At 45.2% G+C, this 26,540-nt stretch overlaps 1 protein-coding gene across 9 annotated transcripts in view; it reads left to right on the plus strand.

The window, feature by feature from the left end:
• The first annotated feature begins 1,243 nt into the window (after positions 1-1,243).
• TMEM237 (transmembrane protein 237) overlaps positions 1,244-26,540 on the plus strand; it is a 30,764-nt gene continuing 5,467 nt past the window's right edge. The window contains exons 1-13 of one of the 9 annotated variants that reach the window (XR_014214737.1): positions 1,250-1,305; positions 7,454-7,485; positions 7,826-7,836; positions 8,707-8,763; positions 12,043-12,069; positions 15,809-15,922; positions 17,777-17,870; positions 18,633-18,796; positions 20,804-20,927; positions 21,873-22,064; positions 22,953-23,026; positions 23,465-23,567; positions 25,448-25,569. Coding sequence is in view for 7 of the 9 variants with exons in the window: in XM_082204254.1 (XP_082060380.1) it covers positions 1,273-1,305; positions 7,454-7,485; positions 7,826-7,836; positions 8,707-8,763; positions 12,043-12,069; positions 15,809-15,922; positions 17,777-17,870; positions 18,633-18,796; positions 20,804-20,927; positions 21,873-22,064; positions 22,953-23,026; positions 23,465-23,558; positions 25,448-25,569 (1,138 nt within the window). In the remaining 2 variants the exon portion in view is untranslated. Of the gene's footprint in view, positions 1,306-1,935; positions 2,051-6,678; positions 6,717-7,453; positions 7,486-7,825; positions 7,837-8,706; positions 8,764-12,042; positions 12,070-15,808; positions 15,923-17,776; positions 17,871-18,632; positions 18,797-20,803; positions 20,928-21,872; positions 22,065-22,952; positions 23,027-23,464; positions 23,568-25,447; positions 25,570-26,540 lie in introns of those variants that run through there. The other 8 variants (XM_082204254.1, XM_082204256.1, XM_082204257.1 and 5 more) reach the window with 8 other exon arrangements.

Consider the following 26,540-nt stretch of genomic DNA (forward strand, 5'->3'; position numbering starts at 1 on the left):
GGGCAAGTAAGGTCTCAGCCTGCGTACCAGGTGGAGCTGGTAGACAGCCGCCCTGGACACAGAATTAACCTGCGCCTCCATGGACAGCTGTGAGTCCAAAATGACTCCCAGGCTGCACACCTGGTCCTTCAGGGGCACAGTTACCCCATTCAGGACCAGGGAATCGCCCACACCGGCCCGGCCCCCCAAAACAGTACTTCTGTCTTGTCAGGATTCAACCTCAATCTGTTAGCCACCATCCATCCTCCAACCGCCTCCAGACACTCACACAGGACCTTCACCTCCTTCACTGGGTCTGATTTAAAAGAGAGGTAGAGGTAGTTATCACATTTGTTGTGGCCCTTTGGGACGCCACCACCACAGGGGCACACGAAAATGCCTCACTCAGTATGATATGGTTCTGTGTTTTTTATGACTAGCTTTTGTAACCTTCAGGTTAGACAACTATAACATGTTGTCCATGGGAATGCGATGGGGGGGGAGCATTGTGTACGAGAGCATTGTGTCTCCCAAACCTGGGAAGAAGCATCCTCAGCTTTGGGAAGGTGGTTCCAGGCTTTAACACTTTTAATACTCTAATTTACCAGGAACATTTAGGGGAATAATCTAGTCCGTTGACTGCACACCACTGGTTCCCATCATCCCAGTCTGCAGGCGCCAGTGGTTGTGAGAGATGGGAATTCAGGGTTGAACTAAATGCTACAGTACTGCATCTTTCAAGTCCCACCAAAGTTTATTTTATTTCAGACCTCCAAGTGTCCCTGTTTTCCAGGGACTGTCCTGGATTTACAGAAGCTGTCCCGGTTTCTGATTTGATCCTGTTTTTCCTTAGAATGTCCCTATTTTCATGGGAGAAACGTTGGAGGCTATGGAGTTTTGTGACCCTAGAGCCAAGTAGATAAGTACCAGTAACTATACAACCTGCAGTAGACATCTGGAGGCAGCCCTGTATAGGGAAGTTTTTTTGTTTTTTTAAAAAAATGTTTTATGATTTTTTTATATATGTGGGAAGCTGGCCAGAGTGTCTGGGGCAACCTAGTCAGATGGGTGGGGTATAATAATAATAATAATAATAATAATGGAATAGGATGTCCCTCTTTCCATGGGAGAAATGTTGGCGGGTATGTACATAATTTCCCCTCTGATAGGACGTCTGGAGAGGCAGGGAAAGGCAGATGCTTTGGAATGGGTGTAATAATGATAATGATGATGATGATGATGATAATAATAATAATAATAATAATAATAATAATAATAATAATAATAAATGGGATGTCTCTATTTCCATGGGAGAAAGGTTGGCAGGTATGTATATAATTTTCCCTCTGATAGAACACCTGGAGAGGCAGGGAAAGGCAGATGCTTTGGAATGGGTGTAATAATGATAATAATAATAATGATGATGATGATGATGATAATAATAATAATAATAATAATAATAATAATAATAATAATAATAATAATTTTATTAATTATACCCCGCCCATCTGGCTGAGTTTCTCCAGCCACTCTGGGCAGCTTCCAACAAAACACTAAAATACAATAACCTATTAAACATTAAAAGCTTCCCTAAACAGGGCTGCCTTCAGATGTCTTCTAAAAATGTTAGGGGATGTTTATAAAAATTTCCCTCTGCCTGGCGAGGTAGGGAAAGGCGGGCGCTTTGGAATGGATAGGATGAGGATGGAATAGGACGTCCTTCTTTTCCATGGGACAAAATTTGGAGGGTATGTATATATCTGTTTCCTCTGACACGACGCCTGGAGAGGCAGGCAAAGGCGAAGGCTGCTTCGGCGAGGCGAAAAAAGCAGAGCCACGTCCCCTGGGGGGGGGGGGCGTTTGGGGCCGCGGCGGGCGGAGCTCCGTCTCGCCTCCCTCTTCTCCGCCCGGAAACGGCTCCCTCCTCCTCCTCCGCCTCCGCCATCCCGCCTCTTCCCTCGGCGTCTCCGGCCCAGCGCCTAGGCGACCGGGCGCGGCCCTCAGGGCCTGTCGCTGTGCAGACGCCGCCCGCCCGCCCGCCCGGCGCGCCATGGAGACCTCCTCCCGCCCGGTGAGGGAGACGGACGGGCCCGCGAAGCCCGCCCTGAGGGCCTCTCGCTTTGCCTCAGCCTTTTCGCGCTTCTCGCTTGAGCCCCGAATCTGGAGCGAATGGCGGGGAAGCTGCTCCCTTCCCTCTCCCTGGGAAAGCGGGCGAGGAGGAGGGAGAAATCCCGCTTCTCCCTACAGGAGGATGAAGGGCTGGCTTGCTCTGCCTGAAGCATAGCCTTTTCCTCAGGAGGACACAATCTAAATCACTTTACAATCCGAAACCGGTTCCTTGAGGACTAGTCTCTTGACAGCGCTCCGTTGTAGCGGTTTTGGGATCGATCCGTTCTTCCTTGTGGTGTTTTGCATTGGTTCCCCGGGGACAGTTGCTCCGGTTGTGTCGTCCAAGCCCACCCCCCCCCCGACCCAGTGGAATAATAGTTTTTATTATTTTTTATTATTTCATGAATAATAGTTATTTTTATTTTGGGAATGGGGAACCTGCAGGTTGAGACTGGGCTCGTGTCATCTTGCCGTGTGGACGTCTGAATGTGATATAAAAGTTCCTTGGAGGGTGTGCTGTCGCTGCGAGGCAGCAGGTGTCTCTGCGTGCCAATATGTTAATACAATACACCCGTGCGTGTATTTGATGCTGCGGTTCATAGAATCAGAATTGTAGAAATGCAAAGGGACCTTGGCGGTCATCTAGACCAACCCCCTGCAATGCATACGTGTGTGCATACGGTGATACCTCTTGATACGAACGCTTCTGGTTGCGCCCGCGTCAGGTTATGAGCTGTGCTAATCTGGAAGTACAGTCATACCTCAGGATAAATACGCTTCAGGATAAGTATTTTTGGTTTGGGCTCTGCGGTGACCCGGAAGTAACAGAGCACGTTGCTTCCGGGTTTCGCTGCTCACGCATGCGCAGACGGTCAAAAGGACATCACATACATGTGCGGAAGCGGCGAATCGTGACCCGCGCACGGGCAGTTGCGGGTTACGCTCTACTCAGGATGTGAACGGGGCTGCGGAACAGATCCCGTTCGCATCCAGAGGTACCCATGTGTGCAAGTCCTCATTTGATGCTGCGGTTCATAGAATCAGAATTGTAGAGTTGGAAAGGTACCTTGGCGGTCATCTAGACCAATCCCCTGCAATGCATACGTGTGTGCATACAAGGATATCTCTAGATACGAACGCTTCTGGTTGCGCCTGCGTCGGGTTACGAGCTGCGCTAACCTGGAAGTAGTTCCTCCTGTTTGCAAACTTTGCCCCGGGATGCGAGTGGGAATTGCGTGCCAGAGACGCGCATGCAGTGAGAGTCACGCTTTCGCTAATGGCACTTCATGTTAAAAACAGTTTCAGGGTAAGAACGGACCTCCGGAACGAATTAGGTTCGTAACCACAGGTACCACTGTATATGATATGCATGTACAGTCATACCTCGGGTTGAAGTAGCTTCGGGATAAGTATTTTTGGGTTGTGTGCTGTGGTGACCCAAAAGTAACGGATTGTGTTACTTCTGGGTTTCGCTGCATGTGCAGATGGTCAAAATGATGTCATGCGCAGAAGCGGCAAATTGCGACACGTGCAGATGCGGGTTGCGTTCGCTTCTGGATGCGAATGGGGCTCCGAAACAGATCCCGTTTGTATCCAGAGGTACCACTGTATATCGTAAGGTTACCAGATGTTTTTCAGTGAATCCAGGGACACTTTTCAACTCAGTGGGGACTGATTTGTAAATCCGGGGACTGTTCCTGGGAAACGGGGATGTCTGGTAACCTTAGTACAGTGGTACCTCGGGTTACATACGCTTCAGGTCACATACGCTTCAGGTTACAGACTCTGCTAACCCAGAAATAGTGCTTCAGGTTAAGAACTTTGCTTCAGAATGAGAACAGAAATCGTGCTCCGGTGGCGCGGTGGCAGCAGGAGGCCCCATTAGCTAAAGTGGTACTTCAGGTTAAGAACAGTTTCAGGTTAAGAACGGACCTCCGGAATGAATTAAGTACTTAACCCGAGGTACCACTGTGTATCGTATCCCTAATCTGCTGTTTAAACCAGATTCTATGAAGACTCACTCAGAGAAGCCCCTTGGGATAGCATGCTTCTTGACAAGTGTCTTTAATGTCGGCTTCCTTGACAAGTGTCTTTAATGTCGGTTTTGTGGTTTTATTTTTTGAGGGACAATTCTCCCCTTCCGTTTTTCTCCCCAGACTTCATGGTCATAAGTGGGCCAATGATGCTACTCTAGAACGGCTTTGTTTTATTTATTCCTTTGGACACCGCTTTGGTCATTTCTGGTTGTGAAGTGGTTTATAAGTCTAACAGACAGGTTGCGTATACAGTGGTGCCCCGCAAGACGAATGCCTCGCAAGACGGAAAACTCGCTAGACGAAAGAGTTTTCTGTTTTGGAGGTGCTTCGCAAAACGAATTTCCTATGGGCTTGCTTCGCAAGACGACAATGTCTTGCGAGTTCCTGCTGGTTTTTTTCCTCCCCCCCTTTTTCTAAGCCGCTTATCAGCTGATCTGATCAGCAGATAAGCCGCTAATAGCGCTAATCCACTAATCCTTCAATGGGCTTGCTTCGCAAGATGAAAAAACCGCTAGACGAAGAGAATCACAGAACGGATTCTTTTCGTCTTGCGAGGCACCACTGTATATATATATATCTTACCTTTTCCTCCAAAGGGGGTTTGAGGTGATCAGCATGTTTTATCCAGTTTTTACCCTCCAAAAAACCCTGTAAAATAGGTTAGGCTGAGAGATCGTGGCTGGCCTAAGGCAGTGTTTCCCAACCGGTGTTCCGCAGCACACTAGTGTGCCGCGGAACGTTGCCTTGTGTTCCGTGGGAGGGAGGCGGGCGAGGCGGGCGGCGAGAGGCGGGGCGGCGGCGGCGAGCACACGCGGGGCGGCGAGCGAGCTCCCACATCCCATCACCGCTCGCTTCGGCCGGCCTACTGGAGGAAGGCACAAAAACCTCGCGCATGCGCAGGCCTTCCGCCTGCGACAGCCCAGTAGGCCGGCCGAAGCGAGCGGCGATGGGATGTGGGAGGGAGCTCGCTCGCCACCCCGCGTGTGCTTGCCGCCCGACTCGCCCGCCTCCCTCCCATGGCACACCAGCCTACCTCCGTGGGAGGGAGGCGGGCGAGTCGGGCAGGTAATTCACAGAGAGTGGACAGAAGGAAGCCTTAAAGGGCTTCAGCCTCCCAGAGTGGCGGGGAATAATAATAATAATAATAATAATAATAATAATAATAATAATAATAATAATAATAAATTGACAGGTGGTGTTTTTCTAGGTGAGGGGGTGGGGACTGTAATAACAAAAAAATCAGCTGTATATCAACCGCTGTTTTGCAATGAGGAATTGCAAATAAGGAAGATCAAAAGGAGAATGTTTTTTGGGGGGGGACTCTCTTCCTCTTCCTCCTCCTCCTCTCGTTCTTGCTCCTCTTCCTGGCAAAAGGGCTGCTGAGACCCCTTCTCTCTTGGGTGCCGGTGGGTGCTGTGACGTTGATGCTGCTGTGGCAAGTGCCTTTACTTAGCAGAGTGCATTCCCCTTTACACAGGAGGGGAGGGAAAAAAATTGAAACTTACACTTTCGTGCGTCCCTCCGGCGCAACGCTGCGCGCTGACGTCACGGGGCTGTAATGGTGGTGTGCCTCGAGATTTTTTTCATCAAACAAGTGTGCCTTTGCCCAAAAAAGGTTGGGAAACACTGGCCTAAGGTGACCCAGTGAGCTTCACAGCTGAGTAAGTGATCTGAACTTGTGTCTCCACTCCGAGTCCAGATTCTCGCCAGTGTCCCATACCTTTTGACCTCTTGGAAAATTAAGAGTAATGCCCGAGTGATACACACTTTTTCTGTTTGCACAGCCACTGTACTTAAAATCATAGTGACAGCCGAGGGAAATTTGTCCGCATTTTCAAAGCACCTCTTCTTCACCCTCATTTATCCTGCAGTTTATCTTACTACATCTTGCAACAACCATATATTATGTTTCCACCCCCCTTTTGTCAGTTGCAGCCCAATCCTATGCATATTTACTCAGAAGGAAATCAATCTATCCAAATAGGTGTACCGAATAATTGAAACCTTAATGCCCACCTCTATCTGTTAAGAGCACTGCACACTGTTATAAATCCATTTAGTAGCCGTGCCAATAGTCTTACTGTAAGCCCCTTTTAGTTTCAGTTGCACTTACACTGCTGGAGTAATTTGAGGATCTACGTGCTTGCTAATAAATCTGCGCTGGTAAATTCAGTGCAGATGAGTCACGTTTTTCGGTTTTCAATACGGAAACTAACATGCCGTTAATTCAGGTCAGAATTGAAGAGCCCTTGGAGAAAAAAAAAAAAAAAAAAAAGAGGCCTAAATCCAGTTCTGCCACTTTTACTCCTACAAATTACGCTGAGATTAGCGTTGCAGAACGTTGCTTTAGAGAGATGGGATCAAGTTGTTAAATTTGAAATAATAAGATGCTATTTGGCATCACCAACAAAACAACTTTAATGAAATCGTTGTCATGCCCTCAGTCATGTGGGGCAATGGTTCACTTCCAGCTAATCCTGGATGTTGGATATTTTTAGTACAGTATTAACACAGGTCATTGTTGGTGTAGGAGATTGTTTTGTGTCTGTTGCATGAAATCTCACTTTAAATGACATGGGGAAGAAGCAAGTGGTGAGTTTTATTTTGAGTTGTTATTCTTAGGCTATTTATTGAGATAAAGACCTTATCTGATTTTTTAAAAAAAACAACCTTGTTTTTCCTTTGCTTCAGTTAATGTAATAACAGATCTGATTCTTAAGCTGTGTCACTGAGATTATCAGGTATACTGTATACCTGATAATATACTGAACTTCCATTATAACCTGGTAAAAAATAATAATTTGTATTGCGTTTCGAAACATGGTGCATATTTGGATTAGATACGGCATCTAGTACAGAAAGGCAGTGAAAATTATTTTAGGGGGCTAGGTGGGGTATTCTAGTATATTGATACTTATGTCCTAGATACTCTTACTTGGGGTTAAGACCCACCAGGTAGATGTGTTTTGGAGTAAATCTGTTTACGGCTGTGAATTTACTGTAACATTTGCTCCAGCTTGGAAACTGTGTCTTAACTGCTGTCTCATTTATGTATTTAGTTTTGGCTTCTTCTGTATTTTGTATCGATGATTCTATAAAGTGCCTTGTTGTTTCTTGTGGTAGAAAGACAAGATTGAAATTAATAAACAACAGTAAGTAGTAAACTACTAGGCAGTGATTTTAAAAGCGATGATGTATGCTTGCATCTCAGTAAATGTGTGATGGCCTGGCTGTAGCTATCACATATTGCTTCATTGGTTACATTGTGCTGGATATGTGTTAAGAGAGCAGCTGTTTTTAATATAAATATATTTATGTTTTTATTTCAGTGTCCACCGCGGGTTCTCCCCCCAGTGCCAAGGTAAGATTAAATGATTAAGTGCTGGGGAAATTGGATCTTAAAAATAAAAACTCTCAAGGAAAGCTAGAAAACCCCCTAGTCCAAAGGCCCATGAGTTTCTTGCTATTTACCGTAAATGTTACAGCCATACCATAGCTGTCAACTTTTCCCTTTTCTTGCAAGGAATCCTATTCGGAATAAGGGAATTCCCTTTAAAAAAGGGAAACGTTGATAGCTATGAGCCATACCTGTTAGGTGGGAGAATTTAAACAGTTTTGGGTTGCCATCTGATCTGAAGTTAATAGTACTCTTTCTTTTATATTTCCTCCTAACTTCTTTGACAACTTGCTTTGCTGTGAAGTGGAAACCAAGGTGAGTTAATTTATTATTAAACAGCTAGATTATTTGCACAAAACTCTTTATTGTGTAAATGTTCTGTGGTTATAAGTTGGATAGGTTTTGCTTAGATTTTTTTTTAAAAAAACTTTTGCCTTCTGACATCTGGTTGGAGGGCGCAGAAATCTGTGCTGGAATAATCACAGATGTTGCTATAGTGTTAATGCTGAGTTCAGTGGGACAGTAATTTAATACTGCTGCAGAAATGATAGTAACTGTTGAGTAATTAAAATGGTTGCAGGTTGTGTTTTTTTAAAGAAAAGAATCTCCTGGAGTAGAACATGGAAAAACAGATAGGATGTTCTAGCCCAAATGATCTTTAGGATGGTTATAAGGTTTACAGCAGGGACGCGGGTGGTGCTGTGGGTTAAACCACAGAGCCTAGGGCTTGCCGATCAGAAGGTCAGCGGTTTGAATCCCCACGACGGGGTGAGCTCCCGTTGCTCGGTCCCTGCTCCTGCCCACCTAGCATTTCGAAAGCACATCAAAGTGCAAGTAGATAAATAGGTATTGCTCCAGTGGGAAGGTAAACGGCGTTTCCGTGCGCTGCTCTGGTTCGCCAGAAGCGGCTTAGTCATGCTGGCCACATGACCCGGAAGCTGTATGCCTGCTCCCTTGGCCAATAAAGTGAGATGAGCGCCGCAACCCCAGAGTCGGCCACGACTGGCCCTAACGGTCAGGGGTCCCTTTACCTTTACCTTTAAGGTTTACAGCTAGATAATGCATCTGAACCCCTTTGAATGCCCCAAATGATGTTATACAAATGCTGGGTATGACTATTATTGTGCCTTGTCTCAGATATCTAACAGATTATTTGGTGTTTTTGTTTTGTTTTGTTTACTCCAGATGAAATTCCTCTTGGTCGCCAAAAAAAGAAAAAGGCCAAGGGGAAAAGCTCACTAGGTAAGTGGCTGTTTTGAGAACAGTACAGTGGATTTTAGATGAACAGCATATAGACTACTGGCCATTGCAGTGCATACAGTTTCACAGGCAGCATAATTTAAGCATGGCTAGTTAGCTAGGATTATGCTAATCTGAGCTCTGCAAATTTAGTAGGAACTCCCATCTTCATGAATTATCTACCTTGAAGAATCTACTATCTGCTATCCTGGGCTCCTTTGGGTGGAAGGGTGGAGTGTAAATGTAATAGCAAATAAATAAAAACTAATACAGCCAGACACCATTCAATGGATAGAAGCAGCTCCAGGTTTAATAAAACAGTTAAGCAAGTATTATGTGTAAAAGCCACCGAGGGGAGTCATTCCAGAGCAAATCATGGTCTCTGAATGCAGTTACAGATTCAGGTAATGTAATGCATCAAGTCAACTATTTGCACAGTCATTGAATTCTTTCTATACTCATTTTTTTGGGTGTGTGTGTGTGTGTGTGTGTGTATATATATATATATATATATTTGCTTTCGTAGATTTTCACGGGTACAGGAATGCAGGTTTTGGTGTCTTCGGGTGTCTTCCCGTGTAAGAGTCGGGGTGTCTGTGCGACGTTTCGACGAGGTCTCACTCGTCATCTTCAGGCTGGTGCTTTCGGCTTCTTGTTACTGGAACAGTTCCAGTAACAAGAAGCCGAAAGCACCAGCCTGAAGATGACGAGTGAGACCTCGTCGAAACGTCGCACAGACACCCCGACTCTTACACGGGAAGACACCCGAAGACACCAAAACCTGCATATATATATATATATATATATATATATATGCTTCACAATTTATTTACAGTTTCCTTTTTGAGCCTTTTTGTACGTATGGAGTGCACATGATACTATCCGAATTATCTTTAAATTAAATCAGTTACTTCCACAGTGAAAACAAACATGTACCTCCTCACAGACCAGGTTAATTTTACCAATTGCAACCTAGACTAGCTAAAATAATCTGTCTTGTTCAGAGAGTGTGATGCAGTCGTCAATCTTGGTTAAACAATGGACTTTGGCTCGGTTCACAAGTAATGCTCAACCTGAACAAGCAAGCTTGCTGGTGCATATTTAGAAAATTGTTTGTGTTTTGCTCTTCCCACATTCCTGCTGTGCTACCAGGATTTAAACTATGATTTGGCTTATCGTTGTACGTAAACCCAGGATTGTAGTTTGTTTTGTTCTGAATCAAAACAAACCATGAGCTTTTCTATACAGTGGTACCTCGGGTTACAGACGCTTCAGGTTACAGACGCTTCAGGTTACAGAATCCGCTAATCCAGAAATAGTACCTCGGGTTAAGAACTTTGCTTCAGAATGAGAACAGAAATCGTGCTCCGGCGGCAGCGGGAGGCCCCATTAGTGGTGCTTCAGGTTAAGAACAGTTTCAGGTTAAGAACGGACCTCCAGAACAAATTAAGTTCTTAACCTGAGGTACCACTGAATTAAGAGAGTTTGTGTACTGGTCCAGTAAACGCTTCCACTGCGCCATCAGCAACGGCTCTCTTTGCAGAGCATTAATTAAGTCCAGTGCAGAGATTCTTGTTGCAGTACAAGCTTCAAAGTCTCAGCAGCAAAGAAATAATGACACGGGGAAGCCTGTCTTTCCAAAGACAGGTTTATTGCAGAAAGATAACAGAAACACCTCCGGAGCTTTCAGACATTTTTGCTTCACGCCCCACACAACGCAGAGAAAACAAACACTCTTTATATACTGAGCAACTTAACAACTTAACGAGCTTGACTACTTAAAGTTACATGACATTGCTAACTTGCCAGCGTCTTAGGTTTCACACCCTAACATGAATATGCATCAGCACACTTGTATGTTCATGCTAAGGCATAGTTTGGCTTGGTGTTACGTGCAAACCAGACCTTGGTGTTCTTGACAGAAAATTCCAGCATCATGTAACCTGCTGAGCAAGCTAGAATCGCCCAGCTGGAAGCAGTCAGGTCTTGGGGACTTACAGTCCTTTTATACCAAGGATAATATGAATATAGGGTAAAGAGTGCTGTATCCAGATCTGTTCTCCTAGATCTCACCAGTTCTGGCTGTTACACTTCCAGCTGAGGGCTTGTGAGGTACAGTAAACGAAGGTCTGGAAACGATGCCTTATGAGGGAGCTGGGCATGTTTAGCCTGGAGGAGAGGAGGTTAAGGGGTGATATGATAGCCATGTTCAAATATATAAAAGGATGTCACATAGAGGAGGGAGAAAGGTTGTTTTCTGCTGCTCCAGAGAAGCGGACACGGAGCAATGGATCCAAACTACAAGAAAGAAGATTCCACCTAAACATTAGGAAGAACTTCCTGACAGTAAGAGGTGTTCAACTGTGGAATTTGCTGCCAAGGAGTGTGGTGGAGTCTCCTTTTTTGGAGGTCTTTAAGCAGAGGCTTGACAACCATATGTCAGGAATGCTCTGATGGTGTTTCCTGCTTGGCAGGGGGTTGGACTCGATGGCCCTTGTGGTCTCTTCCAACTCTATGATTCTATGAGTACCTCTTGTGTGGCTGTGTACTACAGTGGCAAAGGTAAAGGGACCCCTGACCACTAGGTCCAGTCGTGACCGACTCTGGGGTTGCGGCACTCAACTTGCTTTACTGGCCAAGGGAGCTGGCGTACAGCTTCCGGGTCATGTGGCCAGCATGACTAAGCCGCTTCTGGCGAACCAGAGCAGCACACGGAAATGCCTTTTACCTTCCCGCCAGAGTGGTAACTATTTATCTACTTGTACTTTGACATGCTTTTGAACTGCTAGGTTGGCAGGAGCAGGGACCAAGCAACGGGAGCTCACCCCGTTGTGGGGATTCGAACCGCCGACCTTCTGATTGGCAAGTCCTAGGCTCTGTGGTTTAACCCACAGCGCCACCTGCGTCCACTACAGTGGTACCTCAGGTTAAGTACTTAATTTGTTCCGGAGGTCTGTATTTAACCTGAAACTGTTCTTAACCTGAAGCACCACTTTAGCTAATGGGGCCTCCCGCTGCCGTCGCGCCGCTGGAACACAATTTCTGTTCTCATCCTGAAGCAAAGTTCTTCACCCCAGGTACTATTTCTGGGTTAGCGGAGCCTGTAACCTGAAGCGTATGTAACCCGAGGTAGCACTGTACTTGGAATCTGTCTAATATCTACTGACCTAGATTGCCTGTAATCTTCTAATTTTTGTGTAGAACAGTATATCCTGGCAGAGTCGTGAAATAACTGGGATCTCCCCCCCCCGCCCCCACTTTCTCTTATTTTTGTTTTTTCAGAGCATCTCGGTCACTTGGAACTAGACAGTGAGTCATACTGCGTCTGCTTTTGAGTCTTTTTTTCTCACCCATTGTTCATACGTTGAACAATAAGACTAATACTTTTAAAAATATGCCTTTTTAATTACCGTATTGTGCTGTTTTTGAAATTCATTATAGAAACTAATCTAGTGTAGTGTAGCCGAAGAGCAAAAGTTACCGTATTTTTTGCACCATAACACTCACTTTTTTCCTCCTAGAAAGTAAGGGGAACTGTCTGTGTGTGTTATGGAGGGAATGCCTACGGATGGTGGGGGGATCTGCTGCAGTCGTGAGCAGAGGATCCATGGTTCCCCTTCCTTACCTCCTCCGTGGCTCGCTTTGAAACAGCAAAGCGGGAGAAGAGCCGCTGAGTGGGGAGGAGAGAGGGACAGAGAGCCTGCTTCTTTAAAGGAGCAAAGCGGGAGAGGAGAGGAGCCGCTTACACGAGTGTAAGTGGGTCCGGTCCGGTTGGTTCCTTTAAAGCAAGCAGGCTCTCTGTCCCTCTCTCCTCCCCACTCAGCTCGCTACATAGCAGCAAGGTTTTTCAGCTCGCTAAGCCGGGGATGAGCGGGGAGGAGGAAGAAAAGCAGAGCCTGCTTGCTTTAAAGGAGCAAAGTGGGAGAGGAGAGGAGCCTTTTCCCCTTATACCCCTCTTCTTCATTATTAACAGCATCCTTCTCCACCCACCCCACACATGCTTCTTCTCCCCTTAAACCCCTCTTCTGCATTATTAGCAGCATCCTTCTCCACCCACCCCACGCGTGCTCCTTCTCCCCTTATACCCCTCTTCTTCATTATTAGCAGCATCCTTCTCCACCCACCCCACGCGTGCTCCTTGTCCCTTGAGTGCTTTTCCTTCCCTCCCCACTTAAAACGTGGTTACAAAGCACGGATCCACATGGATCCTCAGGATTTTTGCACTGGGTCACCCCAAATTCACCATCAGATCACATAGCATGTCCATGGCTACATCTTGCACCAAAAAAATCACGCACCCACTGTTGCCTGGGGCCGCAGTGGTGCAAAAACGTGGTTACAAAGCATGGATCCACATGGATCCTCATGATTTTTGCATTGGGCTACTCCAAACTCACTGTCAGATCACATGTCTGTGGCCATAGCATGAAGCACAAAAATCATACATCCACTGTTTCTTTTAGAATATTTTTTTTCTAGTTTCCCTGTTCTAAAAACTGCATGCGTGTTATGGTCAGGTGCGTGTTATAGAGCGAAAAATACGGTAGATGTCTTTGTGATCTGTGTTCATAAGCACTGTTAAACTCAGCAGGACTCTTCTGGGTAGAAATACAAAGAGCTGGACAGCAATTTGACAGATTATATGGAGTGTTACGATATTCCAAACATACAAATTACAGTGGTGCCTCGCAAGACGAAAAGAATCTGTTCTGTGATTCTCTTTGTCTAGCAGTTTTTTCGTCTTGCGAAGCAAGCCATTTGACGGATTAGCGCTATTAGCGGCTTTTAGCGGCTTTTCGGCTTATCAGATCAGCTGATAAGCAGCTTAGCGGCTTAGAAAAAGGGGGGAGGGGAAAAAACCCGCAGGAACTCGCAAGACATTTTCGTCTTGCGAAGCAAGCCCATAGGAGATTCGTTTTGCGAAGCACCTCCAAAACGGAAAACTCTTTCGTCTAGCGAGTTTTCCGTCTTGCGAGGCACCACTGTACTTTACTCGGACCAGAGCTAAATGCTGATTTAAAATTTATTCACATTATTATTATTATTTAAATTTGTATACCATCCTTTGTCTAAAGATCCCAGAGCGGTTCACAACAGAAAAATACAAAATGTGAATGCACATTACGTTTGTAAAATATCCTCTTCATAGTGGCTTCGTGGACTTTCCATCAAACGTGCTTCCGACTGGCTTCATTTGTAAATTGGCACATAATTATTTTCCCTCTCAAGAATATAATCAAACATTACGTTGCAAATGGTTGGCAGGGAAAATGCTATGCTCTTTCCTTCTCCCTCCACCCTGTGCTGCAATGTATCCTCTCCAAAGGGCACTTTTGCAATGGAGAAAGATCCATTGGGCTATTATAGGTAGCTGCACTGCAATATAGATTTATGCCCCCCTTGGTTTGGGGTGAAAATCTTGCCAGCGAAAACTATTTTCCTCTGCCGGTCTCACAAATCTCGTTGTTAGGATTTCAACACGGGCAGCTCTAGTAGGAGTCACACACCACAGTTGCAATGCACCCTGTCACTCCCTTAAACCCATTCACAAGACATCAGTTGCTTCAGTCCCCCTTACAAGCTCTAATGCAGGGTTTCCCAAATGTGGATCTCCAACTGTTTTTGGACTACAACTCCCACCATCCCTAGCTAGCAGGACCAGTGGTCAGTGATGATGGGAACTGTTAAAGTTTGTGGGTCGTAAATCCTTTGACCCACCGAGTCTGCTGCAACGGCCCTGCAATAGATTTGATTTATTGCTACTCTGACAAACTCCAATGGCGCCCACACGTTTCCACTCGTGCGCTGCCACTCTTCTCAGTTGCCGGATAATAGCAGAGTTCACACGCAGTGTAAAATGGCTTGTCTGTGTCGACGTGGTGTCTTCAATAACTCAGCTCGACACCAGTGCTTCTATTCTAACACTCTTTATTTAGAAGCATAACAAACAGAAAAGAAAAAACCTACAGAATCTAGCTGCATGCTTGCAGCTTTCTGTCTCTAACAAGAATGAAACTACAGTGGTGCCCTGCAAGACGAATGCCTCGCAAGACGGAAAACTCGCTAGACGAAATAGTTTTCCGTTTTGGAGGTGCTTCGCAAAACGAATCTCCTATGGGCTTGCTTTGCAAGACGACAATGTCTTGCGAGTTCCTGCTGGTTTTTTCCCCCTCCCCCCTTTTCTAAGCCGCTAAGCCGCTTATCAGCTGGTCCGATCAGCAGATAAGCCGCTAAAAGCAGCTATTAGCGCTAATCCGCTAATCCTTCAATGGGCTTGCTTCACAAGACAAAAAAAACCACTAGACGAAGAGAATCACAGAACGGATTCTTTTCGTCTTGCGAGGCACCACTGTACCTTGCTCACATTCTCAGACAGACTGCTCTCCAGAAAGAGCTCAGCCCTCACAGAGCACAGATCAAAGGAAAATGCCCAGGTCCCGTGGGCAATGCACCCAGTGTAGTGTAGTGGTTAAGAGCGGTAGTCACGTAATCTGGGGAACCGGGTTCGTGTCCCTGCTCCTCCACATGCAGCTGCTGGGTGACCTTGGGCCAGTCACACTTCTCTGAAGTCTCTCAGCCCCACTCCCCTCACAGAGTGTTTGTTGTGGGGGAGGAAGGGAAAGGAGAATGTTAGCCGCTTTGAGACTCCTTAAAGGAAGTGAAAGGCGGGATATCAAATCCAAACTCCTCCTCCTCTTCTTCTTCTTCTTCTTCTTCTTCTTCTTCTTCTTCTTCTTCTTCTGTGAATCAGAACGCTTCTGGAGTGCTAACTCTTGACTGTCCAGAACCATAACAGGAACTGTAGTCCAAAAATGGCTAGAGACCCAAGTTTGGGAAACCCTGATCTAATGTGTAAGCCTAAGAAAATGTTACGGACATATTTAGGTCCACATGCACCTGTTAAAAACCCAGTCAGGTGGTAAGTGTTCCCACGAACTGTTTAGATAATTTTGCAGTAGGTAGAAGATAAATGCTTACAGTCAAAACAAGAAGATCAAGGAAGTGTTTAAGGTGTTGATTGACGTCACTGTTTGATCCTGCTTTTTAGATGGTGTTGTTCAAGAAGCTGTCCGCCCGCCATCTGAAGGCAGTGAGCCCCTGACATCTGAAGCCCAGGATGTACCACCTCAGAGGAAACGGAAGAAAAAGAAGGTGCCTACAGGTATGCGGAGAACTGCCATCTCTTTAAGATTTCTGTAGTAGTGTAAAATGTCCCTGATGCGTATGATTTCTTTTTTTAAAAAAGATGCTAATAGAACTGAAAGGGACGCGGGTGGCGCTGTGGGTTAATCCACAGAGCCTAGGACTTGCCGATCAGAAGGTCGGCGGTTCGAATCCCCGCAACGGGGTGAGCTCCCGTTGCTTGGTCCCTGCTCCTGCCCACCTAGCAGTATGAAAGCATGTCAAAGTGCAAGTAGATAAATAGGAACCGCTCCGGCAGGAAGGTAAACGGTGTTTCCGTGCGCTGCTCTGGTTCGCCAGAAGTGGCTTAGTCATGCTGGCCACATGACCCGGAAGCTGTACGCCGGCTTCCTCGGCCAATAAAGCGAGATGAGCGCCGCAACCCCAGAGTCAGCCACGACTGGACCTAATGGTCAGGGGTCCCTTCACCTTTACCTAATAGAACTGAAAAAGACAGAAGGAGAGAATGGCAGGTGGCGCAGGGGAGCTGGCAGAGAATATAAGTCACTGTGGTTCTGTTGCTTGTCATAGAAAGTCCAAGTTGAAATCCTAACTCAGCCATAATGGTTGGTTGGACGGCTTTGAGCATTTTTCAGTCTTGGGGCTATGGAGATGCTCAAATGCAGCTCTGAGTTCTTTGGAGGAAGAGCCGGGTACATCTGATGGGAGGGCATTCCACAGGACGGGTGCCACTACTGAGAAGGCCCTCTGCCTGGTTCCCTGTAACCTTGCTTCTTGCAAAGAGAGAACCGCCAGAAGGCCCTCGGAGCTGGACCTCAGTGTCTGGGCTGAACGATGAGGGTGGAGACGCTTCTTCAGGTATACTGGGAGTGCCTATTGCGCTCATGACTCTGGTAAAACAAAATGGTACTAAACTGGGAATCTTATCATGAAGCACACATCAAGTAAATATGACTTTATTTTAGCATTGGATTATAAATTGTTTTTACAGTATTTGTATCTAGAGAGAGAATGTGACGTAGTGATTAATAATAATAATAAAAATAATTTAAAAAATTTATATCCCCCCCTCCCCAGCCGAAGCCGGGCTCAGGGCGGCTAACAACAATAAAACAGTACAAAAGTACAACACAACACAACACTCTCAAATCATTTGTTATAAAATTAATTCAAATCAGGCCACTGGCAACCATTGGGCCAGAGCTCCGCAAAGATTGCCGAGGGAGGGAATCAGGCTGTGCCCTGGCCAAAGGCCTGGTGGAACAACTCTGTCTTGCAGGCCCTGCGGAAAGACGTCAAGTCCCGCAGGGCCCTAGTCTCTTGTGACAGAGTGTTCCACCAGATCGGAGCCACAGCCGAAAAAGCCCTGGCTCTAGTTGAGGCCAGCCTAACTTCTCTCTGGCCTGGGACCTTCAAGATGTTTTTATTTGAAGACCATAAGTTTCTCTGTGGGACATACCAGGAGAGGCGGTCCCGTAGGTACGAGGTTCCTAGGCCGTATAGGGCTTTAAAGGTTAGAACCAGCACCTTAAACCTGATCCTGTACTCCACTGGGAGCCAGTGCAGCTGGTATAGCACTGGGTGAATGTGATCTCGCAGTGAAGACCCCGAAACATTAGAGTGTTAGATGTGGACCGGGAAGACCCAGCCATGAAAATCTCTCTCAGCCTAAACATTCTTACAAGGTTATTGTGAGGAGGAAATGGGGGCACAGGAGAACAGTGTGCATTACCTTGAGCTCTTTGGAGTAAAGGAAGCAGATAATCAAATTTGTTTGTGATGTTTTAAATACTCTTGTCTCGCCCTTCTCTGGGCATCAAGTTATGGAGGCCTGCAATACAGATTGTGGTGTTTTTTTGTTTTAAATCTTCAGAATCCGAGACATCTTTCATGGAACAGAACGGAAACGGCGTGGACCCTCCGCCGGCTGAAGAAACAGTGACTCGTAAACAACGGAAAAGAGTAAAGTGAGAGCTTCCAGTCTGACTTACTTTCTACCCCTCCGCTGCTGAACAACCCCTTTAGACTAAGGCCTAGCAAAACATAAAACAGATCATGCAATTGCAAGGAACTGACTAAGCTGAGAATTAGATAGCCCTTCACCATCAACTGATAATGGCACAAATAACACAGAACAAGTCTTACCTGTAGAGAAAGATGGACAAGCTGAAATAAGGAAAGTTGGTATTTTCTGTTTGCTAACGTAGCAGATCACCACTACACTCGGGAATTTTGGGTTTGTTCTTGTTTTATTATGTATTTTGTGTTTTTATATTGTGCCCTGAGATACCTGTGGGTATAGGGCGGTGTAAAAATTTAAGAAATGATGATGATGATGATGATGATGATGATGATACACTGGACACCAAAAGCTTCCAATCAGAGATGTCAAAGGGCCAGTGCTTCAGTTCAGATGCTAGCCCTGAAGCTGATTACGTCACTTCAAATACTATTATAGTTGCTTATTAAATTTCTGCCCCACATTTCCTCCCAATGGGGCCCAGGTGGCACCACTAACACAGCCTTCCGTGTAGATCATAGATCCCATGATGGTTGATAATAATATCAATAAACATGTGGTGTTGATATGACCTTGCAGGGGAATCCTATACATATCCCATTGAATTCAATGTGGCTTACTCCCGGATAAATGAGTTTAGGATTGCTGCCATAGTCACTAGCCTAAAAGGAGAACTGTCATATTTTCTTTCTCTTCTTTTTAATTATAGGAAAACTCGACCTGCAGAAAGTGCCAATGAATTGGGTGTGGAGGAAGAAGATATAATTGAAGATGAGCAAGTAAAAAGCTCAGAGCAGCATCCCGTTTTTTCTGTGTTTTCTGTTCCAGTTGGTGTTAGCCAGCCTATTAGCAAGGTGTTCGTTGAAAAAAATCGTAAGTCTTACATAGTTTTTTTTAATTATTTTTTTAATTAACATTTTACTTCTTAAATTTACATTAAAACTTTTTTATTTACTTTCATTTTTTATATCTTACTGTAATATGAAAAAGCGTTAATAAAAATCTTAATACAAAAAAGGAAGTCTTAGTATTTCAATAACACACAGTTGTTTTTAAATCAGAAGATATGCTTTCTAATGCATGCTTTTGCTGAAGATAGGTTTTTATGATGAATTTTAGATCATTTTCATTGCAGGAGAGATCACACTCTTAGGCCATGTTTGGGTGATCAAATCTTGGCTTAATAAGCAGAGATATTAACAAGAATTTTGGCAGAGCAAGCAAACCAACCAGGAAATCTTCCATTAGCTATAGATTCCTCTATAGGACACTGCAGTTAAATATTTTGCGAAAGGATATCCATGCATAATCTGAAGTTGGCTTAATGTCCTGGCATGTTCTTGGTTCCGACAAAATGGGAAACTATGGCCAATGGAAAATTTCCTGGTTTGTTCCTCACATGAAGGGAGGAGGGAAGGGGTAATGTGTGATCACAAAAAAGCTGGATCAAATCTTGGCTTATTAAGCTGAAATGTGATCATCTGAATGTGGCTTTCAGTTAAGTACTTCAGAAGCAAGCAGTTCAGGCTGGTTCCCCTCAAACTCTTTGCAATAAAGCGAAACTACCGGTAAATGAGCGAGACTCAATAATCCCAAGTAGGGTGCTGGGTTCACATACCCTTCCTCCTGCTGCACAGCTGGAAGGAGGAGAGCTGCCACAATTCCTTTCTGTTTCCACAATTCTTGGCTTAACCAGGGATCCTGGTTAAAGCAAACTCTGGCTAGTTTAATAAAACAGCTTTGTAATCTATGATACGAACTTGGCTCGTTTTGAACTTGAGTAGAGTTTGTTTGTAAAATTTGAATAACCCATGGCTACTGAAGCCATTTAATTAGATTACTGTAAGCAGGTCGACACGGGTGGCGCTGTGGGTTAAACCACAGAGCCTAGGGCTTGCCAATCGGAAAGTCGGTGGTTTGAATCCCCGTGACGGAGTGAGCTCCCGTTGCTTGGTCCCTGCTCCTGCCAACCTAGCAGTTTGAAAGCACGTCAAAGTGCAAGTAGATAAATAGGTACCGCTCCGGCGGGAACGTAAACGACGTTTTCTTGCACTGTTCTGGTTCGCCAAAAGCAGCTTAGTCATGCTGGCCACATGACCCGGAAAAACTGTCTGCGGACAAACGTCGGCTCTCTCGGCCAGTAAAGCAAGATGAGCGCCGCAACCCCAGAGTCGTTTACAACTGGACTTAACTGTCAGGCATCTTTTAGGTAAAGGTAAAGGGACCCCTGACCATTAGGTCCAGTCGTGACCAACTCTGGGGTTGCGGCGCTCATCTCGCTTTATTGGGTGAGGGAGCCGACGAACCAGAGCAGCGCATGGAAACGCCGTTTACCTTCCCGCCGGAGCAGTACCTATTTATCTACTTGCACTTTGATGTGCTTTCGAACTGCTAGGTTGGCAGGAGCAGGGGCCGAGCAACGGGAGCTCACCCCGTCACAGGGATTCGAACCGCCGACCTTCTGATCGGCAAGTCCTAGGCTCTGTGGTTTAACCCACAGTGCCACCTACGTCCCTTTGCTCACTTACTTGAATGTACCTTCCGGTGGGAAGGTAAACAGTGTTTCTGTGCGCTGCTCTAGTTCACCAGAAGCGGCTTAGTCATGCTGGCCACATGACCCGGAAGCTGTACGCCGGCTCCCTCGGCCAGTAAAGTGAGATGAGCGCCGCAACCGCAGAGTCGGTCACGACAATGGTCAGGGGTCCCTTTACCTTTACCTTAAGTGAGCAAAAGATTACACCTTGGTATAGTAAGGAATGAAGTTAAGGCTGTTCCAGTGCAGGGTCTCGTTCCAAAAAACGCTACTGTGAATTGGTGAATAAATGTAGCACTAGCAGTGATTACCTTTACAATTACTTAAACTTCACTTTCTCCCCAAAGGGCGTTTCCAGGCAGCTGACCGCAAAGATTTAATTAAAACCACTGAAAACTTTGATGTCTTCATGGAGATGAAGGCTTCTTGGACAACCAAGGATGTGGCACTCTCCGTCCATCGTGGTTTTAGGTATGAGATTTGTCTCACTTGGCTGCCGTTTAAAGTATGGCGACCTAAAAGCAATACGACAGGCTAATAATTTGATTACAACACTTTATATAGCTACTAAATTGTATCTTCGTTCAGAGTCAAGTGGAATACAATATATACAAGGTAACACCAACTAATGTGACTTCAGAGAATTTCCCAAAGTAGGGGATTTTTTCAATGGTGTATCAAACAGAGAATGATTCATGCTTGAGGCAACGTGAGTGCTAAGTATACAAACAGCGAAATAGAGGTGGGTATTCTGCACAGTGTGTCCAGCTATACACAACAGTTCATTTGTACACTTCATGTGAATTCCTTCAGGGAACTGTAGGAGCATTAAGCAGTATTGGTCTCTACCAATAAATTATTCCTTGTTATTCCAACTGGACCAATTGTCACACGTGATGATGATTAACTACAAACTTTTATTTTGGGTTGTTGCTATAAAAATATATTAAGAAACTTAAAACTTAGGAGCAAAAGCTGGTGTTTTTTTTGTGGTTGACTGCGTTGTTAAACCAAGCTGAGAAAAGATACATACAGTGGTACCTCAGGTTAAGTACTTAATTTGTTCCGGAGGTCCGTATTTAACCTGAAACTGTTCTTAACCTGAAGCACCACTTTAGCTAATGGGGCCTCCTGCTGCCGCCGTGCTGCCGGAGCACGATTTCTGTTCTCATCCTGAAGCAAAGTTCTTAACCTGAAGCACTATTTCTGGGTTAGCGGAGTCTGTAACATGAAGCGTATGTAACCTGCAGCGTATGTAACCTGAAGCGTATGTAACCTGAGGTACCACTGTACTTTAGAAAGTGAAGTAATAAAAGGCAATTTCACCCTTTTCAAAGCTGTTAGACCCTAACTGTTATAACTCTTGGGATTTGTGTGGGCTTAAACTTTTATTTTATTATGATTTCATTCATCTAGGGTGATTGGACTATTTACTCATGGATTCCTTGCTGGCTATGCTGTCTGGAACATCATAGTGATTTATGTTCTGGCAGGAAACCAGCTGTCGACTGTCTCCAACTTGCTGCAGCAATACAAGACGTTGGCTTATCCTGCTCAGTGTCTCCTTTACCTTCTGCTCACAATTAGCACAGTTTCAGCTTTTGACAGGTACAATTTTCATGCATTTCTCTACCCTTGCGGCAATTCTTGCCCACCATCACCTTTAGCTGGTGACCTGGCTGCGCCCCTGTCTGGATAGTGATAGCCTAACTTCTGGCTAGAGTATGACTATGCACTGATGAAGTAGCAATTGCCATATTTTTCGCTCTATAGGACGCACCCGACCATAGGACGCACCTTGTTTTAGAGGGGGAAACAAGAAAAAAAATTCTCCACCTCTCTGCTCAGCACCCCTTCAGCGAAGCGGCAGGAGAAACGGAGCTCCTTCCATTTCTCCTCCCGCTTGGCTGAAGGGGCGCTGCGCAGCTCTCCCTCTCTGCTGAAGCCGGGAGAGTCTTGCTCTCCCGGCTTGAGCAAAAGGAACCCGAAGCCTCTAGCTATCCCTGAAGCCTTTGGAGCACAGCAGGAGGTCCCGCTGTGTTCCGGAGGCTTCAGGCGGCTATCCCTGAAGCCTGGAGAGCGAGAGGGGTCGGTGCGCACCAACCCCTCTCGCTCTCCAGGCTTCAGTGAAAGCAACGCGAAGCCTCCAGAGCACGGAGGGAGCGCTCCCTCTCTGCTTCAGAGGCTTCGCGTTGCTATCGCTGAAGCCAAGGAGCCTGCATTCGCTCCATAGGATGCACACACATTTCCCCTTCATTTTTGGAGGGGGGAAAGTGCGTCCTATAGAGCGAAAAAATTCGGTATGCCACTTGTTTACTGGAACAACAGCCCCTAGGATTGGGACTTAAGGGTGCAACCCGGTTCCTTTTAAATCAATGGAGTTTCGTCTTTGACTTCCTTGGGGACTAGATTGCTGCATATCAGAGTAAAATACATTGCATTGAATCGCTTGATGTCACGTTGCGCTAGTTTTAAACAAACCCATTTCATATCCAGGATTGACTTGGCGAAAGCATCAGTAGCTGTACGAGGCTTCCTTACCTTGGACCCAGCAGCAATTGCCTCTTTCAGTAAGTAAGACGCCAGCGTTTGCCTTGCAAAACTACTAGTGGTATGCGTCTTTGTTACAACTTCATTACTGCCTTTAAGCAGGATTTCCTTCATGTCCTTTGTTTTGAAATATTTGAGTAGATTTCCATAGAAAAGTGAGATATATGAGAGAGAGAAATACTGTTGTGTTTTCTATAAAAGTCAGTAAACTAGGGTGGTGAATTGCTCTTGAAACAATGCATTTCCTTGATCTGGATGCAGTGTGTGTGTGTGTGTGTGTGTGTGTGTGTGTGTGACCTTGGTGGGTGGATAGCAGACAGGAAATATGACTGGTTTTTGTGGTGCTGAAGAGGGAGACCTACATAATAAATGCAGGACTTTGAAGACAGTGGTGAATTTCACAATAATATGGCTTTGAAAAAACAGCAAATGTTACTCATTTCATTCATTTTTCTCAGTGTATTTTGCTGCTCTCATCTTGTCTCTGAGCCAGCAAATGACGAGTGACAGAATTCACCTGTACACACCACCTTCGGAGAATGGTAGCCTCTGGTAGGAATTGTGGGTTTTTTCTTCTAAAAGATCAACTACTTTGACTTTTGTATTGAGCAGCACAAAAATCTTCATAATATGGTGTGTGATATAAAACACAATCAGTTGATTTGCTCTGCTGGTTATTTTACTAGGAAGTGAAGGTGTTAGACAAAGCATTGCTGCACCAAAAGTTGTGAATCTGGTAGTTAATTGTTGAATCCCCCCCATAATGTTGCTTCTGTGACTCTGTTTGCTTATTTATTGAAACACATGAAAGCTTGATAGTTTGTATAGCCTGAAGGGTTTGTGCAGATGTCGGTCCTCTAGATTTCTAAGAAATATTCTTGTGTAAGATGCCAGCGGTTTACCCCCTGTCGAAACCCAAATTATGGTTAATAATCAGGTGATAGATAAGCTTGTGATAATATAATTCTAAATTGGAACCAGTTTAAATCTCTGTCTAACACCAAGACAAAAGTTGATGTAGCAGCAGTATTCCAGGTTGTAGCAAGGGGTCAGTGAGTAGATCTTGCAACCCTCTTCTAGATTGCCAGAAACATGTGACTACAGTGGTCCCCCGCAAGACGAATGCCTCGCAAGACGAAAAACCCGCTAGATGAAAGGGTTTTCCGTTTTTCGATGCGCTTCGCAAGACGAATTTCCCTATGGGCTTGCTTCACAAGACGAAAACGTCTTGCAAGTCTTGCGATTTTTTTCACTTTTCCCCCTTTTTCTAAGCCGCTAATAGCCTTTTAGCCGCTAAGCCTTTAATAGCCGCTAAACCGCTAATAGCTCTAAGCCGCTAATAGGGTTGCTTCGCAAAATGAAAAAACCGCTAGACGAAGAGACTCGCGGAACAGATTATTTTCGTTTTGCAAGGCACCACTGTATTAACAAGGACTTTTAGTATAGTATTAACGCCAACATGGTGGTCAGCGTTTCCCCATAGTAAATGTTTCCTAATTAATTTTGGCCAATGAACCATAGTGGCCTAGAGATGGAGTGCCGAAGTACTAGAAGATTGTGTTCTTATAAACCCAAGCTATCAGCAAGGCAGACAAGACATGATAGAATTAGTTCGATATGTAATACAGTAAGCCCGCAACTTACGTGGGGGGTAACATTCAGGATTCAGTGGCGGGTAGGATTGCTAAAGTCATTCCCCCCAGAACTCTGCCCCCCTTGTCACACGTGTAAAGCTGAATGTGCACAAGTTTTTATGTTGTGAATTGTCCTCTCATCTTCAGATGAACGGTAGTACACACATTTAATCAAATTGTGTTGGCAGCCACCCAGAGTGGCTGGGACAACCCAGCCCAATGGGTGGGGGATAATAATAATAATAATAATAATAATAATAATAATAATAATAATAATAATTCACATAAGCTTTGAGCTTACTGTAGGAGAAAGTGGGAGGCGGGATCCAATTTTAGCAGAAAAATGTGGTTGAGGAACGCAGAGCCCTTCTGTTACCCACAGCTTCCGTTTGCGAACTTCTCTTGCTGAGCACTCCTCAGCTGAGCTCCAGGATACTGGAAGTGACCTCAGTGGATAAAAAGGCTTGGGGAAAGGGGCTGCAAGGAGAAATGTAGTGGGCATAGGGGGTCCCCTTTTCCAGTCGCCATTGTACCCCCTCACCCTCCTTTCTCTGTTCATGAAACCGCTGCCTTCATGTCTAATTTGTCTCTGAGCAACACCTATTTCGCAGCATTTAACACTTCACCTAATTTATATTGTACCTGTCACTAGATAGGCAAGTAGAATGCAAACCAATTTGATTTCTGTAGATTTATAACTCACCTTTTTGCTCAAAGGGCATTTTCACATTACATTTAAGCAAGCAGAACCGATGCTGTCAAATGTAGTTTCGCCATAAGTACTTGTCTCTCCCCCCTCCCCTCCAGGACCTCGGGTGCAGAGGAACAAATTCTTCAGCCCTGGATTGTGGTGAATCTTGTGATAGCTCTTCTCGTTGGGATCTCCTGGCTCTTCTTATCCTACCGGCCCCAGTTAGATCACAGTGAAGGTAAAAGACAGGGATGCTCCATTGTGATTCATAAACTGTGCAAAATCTCCACCGTAGATTTCTTCTTGGGCAAATTGCCCTTTCTTTCCGAGACCTGTTTAAGATCCAGGGAATTTCAGGGTAGTATTGTAGACTGCAAGCTCCAAGAAAAGGAACAACTGCAGTTTGGAGGTAGCAGAACACAAGGGAAATGGAAAGAATATTGTGATGGTTTGGGGGAAAGAAGAGGGAGCAGGGTGGTTGGAAAAGAAACAGCTGGAACGTTGTATAGTACCACATTGAGATTACCATATTAGATCAGGGGTCCTGATCTTGACATCCCTCCAGGCCATTTCAGTTGAGGTATTGGTCAGTTACTTTACATCAGGTGGCAACTTCATCCCCCCCCCCACAAATTTTTATTAGTTTTCCACAAATTTTTAAACACACAAACAAACATAAATCCTAGCCTTATTCAAACTAATCTTATTAACACTGTTAAGCGACTTCCTCGTATCCCCTTGGTTGAATTTCAGTGTATATCATTTTAATAATATTTTTATTTATTTATACCCCGCCCTCCCCAGCCAAGGCCGGGCTCAGAGCGGCTTACAAGCAATAATAAAAACAAGATGAATGATTACAACTTAAAAACAAAAATAAAATACAACATTAAAATAATTGAACATTAAAATATTAAAATGTAGCCTCATCGCAGGAGGAGAAGGAAAAGAAAAAAGAAAGAGAGGGAGGGAGGGAATCAAATGGGCTCCGAGCCAAAGGCCAGGCAGAACAACTCTTGTCTTACAGGCCCTGCGGAAAGAAATCAGATCCTGCAGGGCCCTGGTCTCATGAGGCAGAGCGTTCCACCAGGGCGGAGCCGGAGTTGAAAAGGCCCTGGCTCTGGTTGAAGCCAATCTAACTTCCTTAGGGCCTGGGACCACTAGGGTGTTGTTATTTATGGACCTTGAGGCTCTCCGTGGGACATACCG

Source organism: Podarcis vaucheri (assembly GCF_965113315.1).
Source record: "Podarcis vaucheri genome assembly, chromosome: 1".
Classification (NCBI taxonomy): Eukaryota; Metazoa; Chordata; class Lepidosauria; order Squamata; family Lacertidae; genus Podarcis; species Podarcis vaucheri.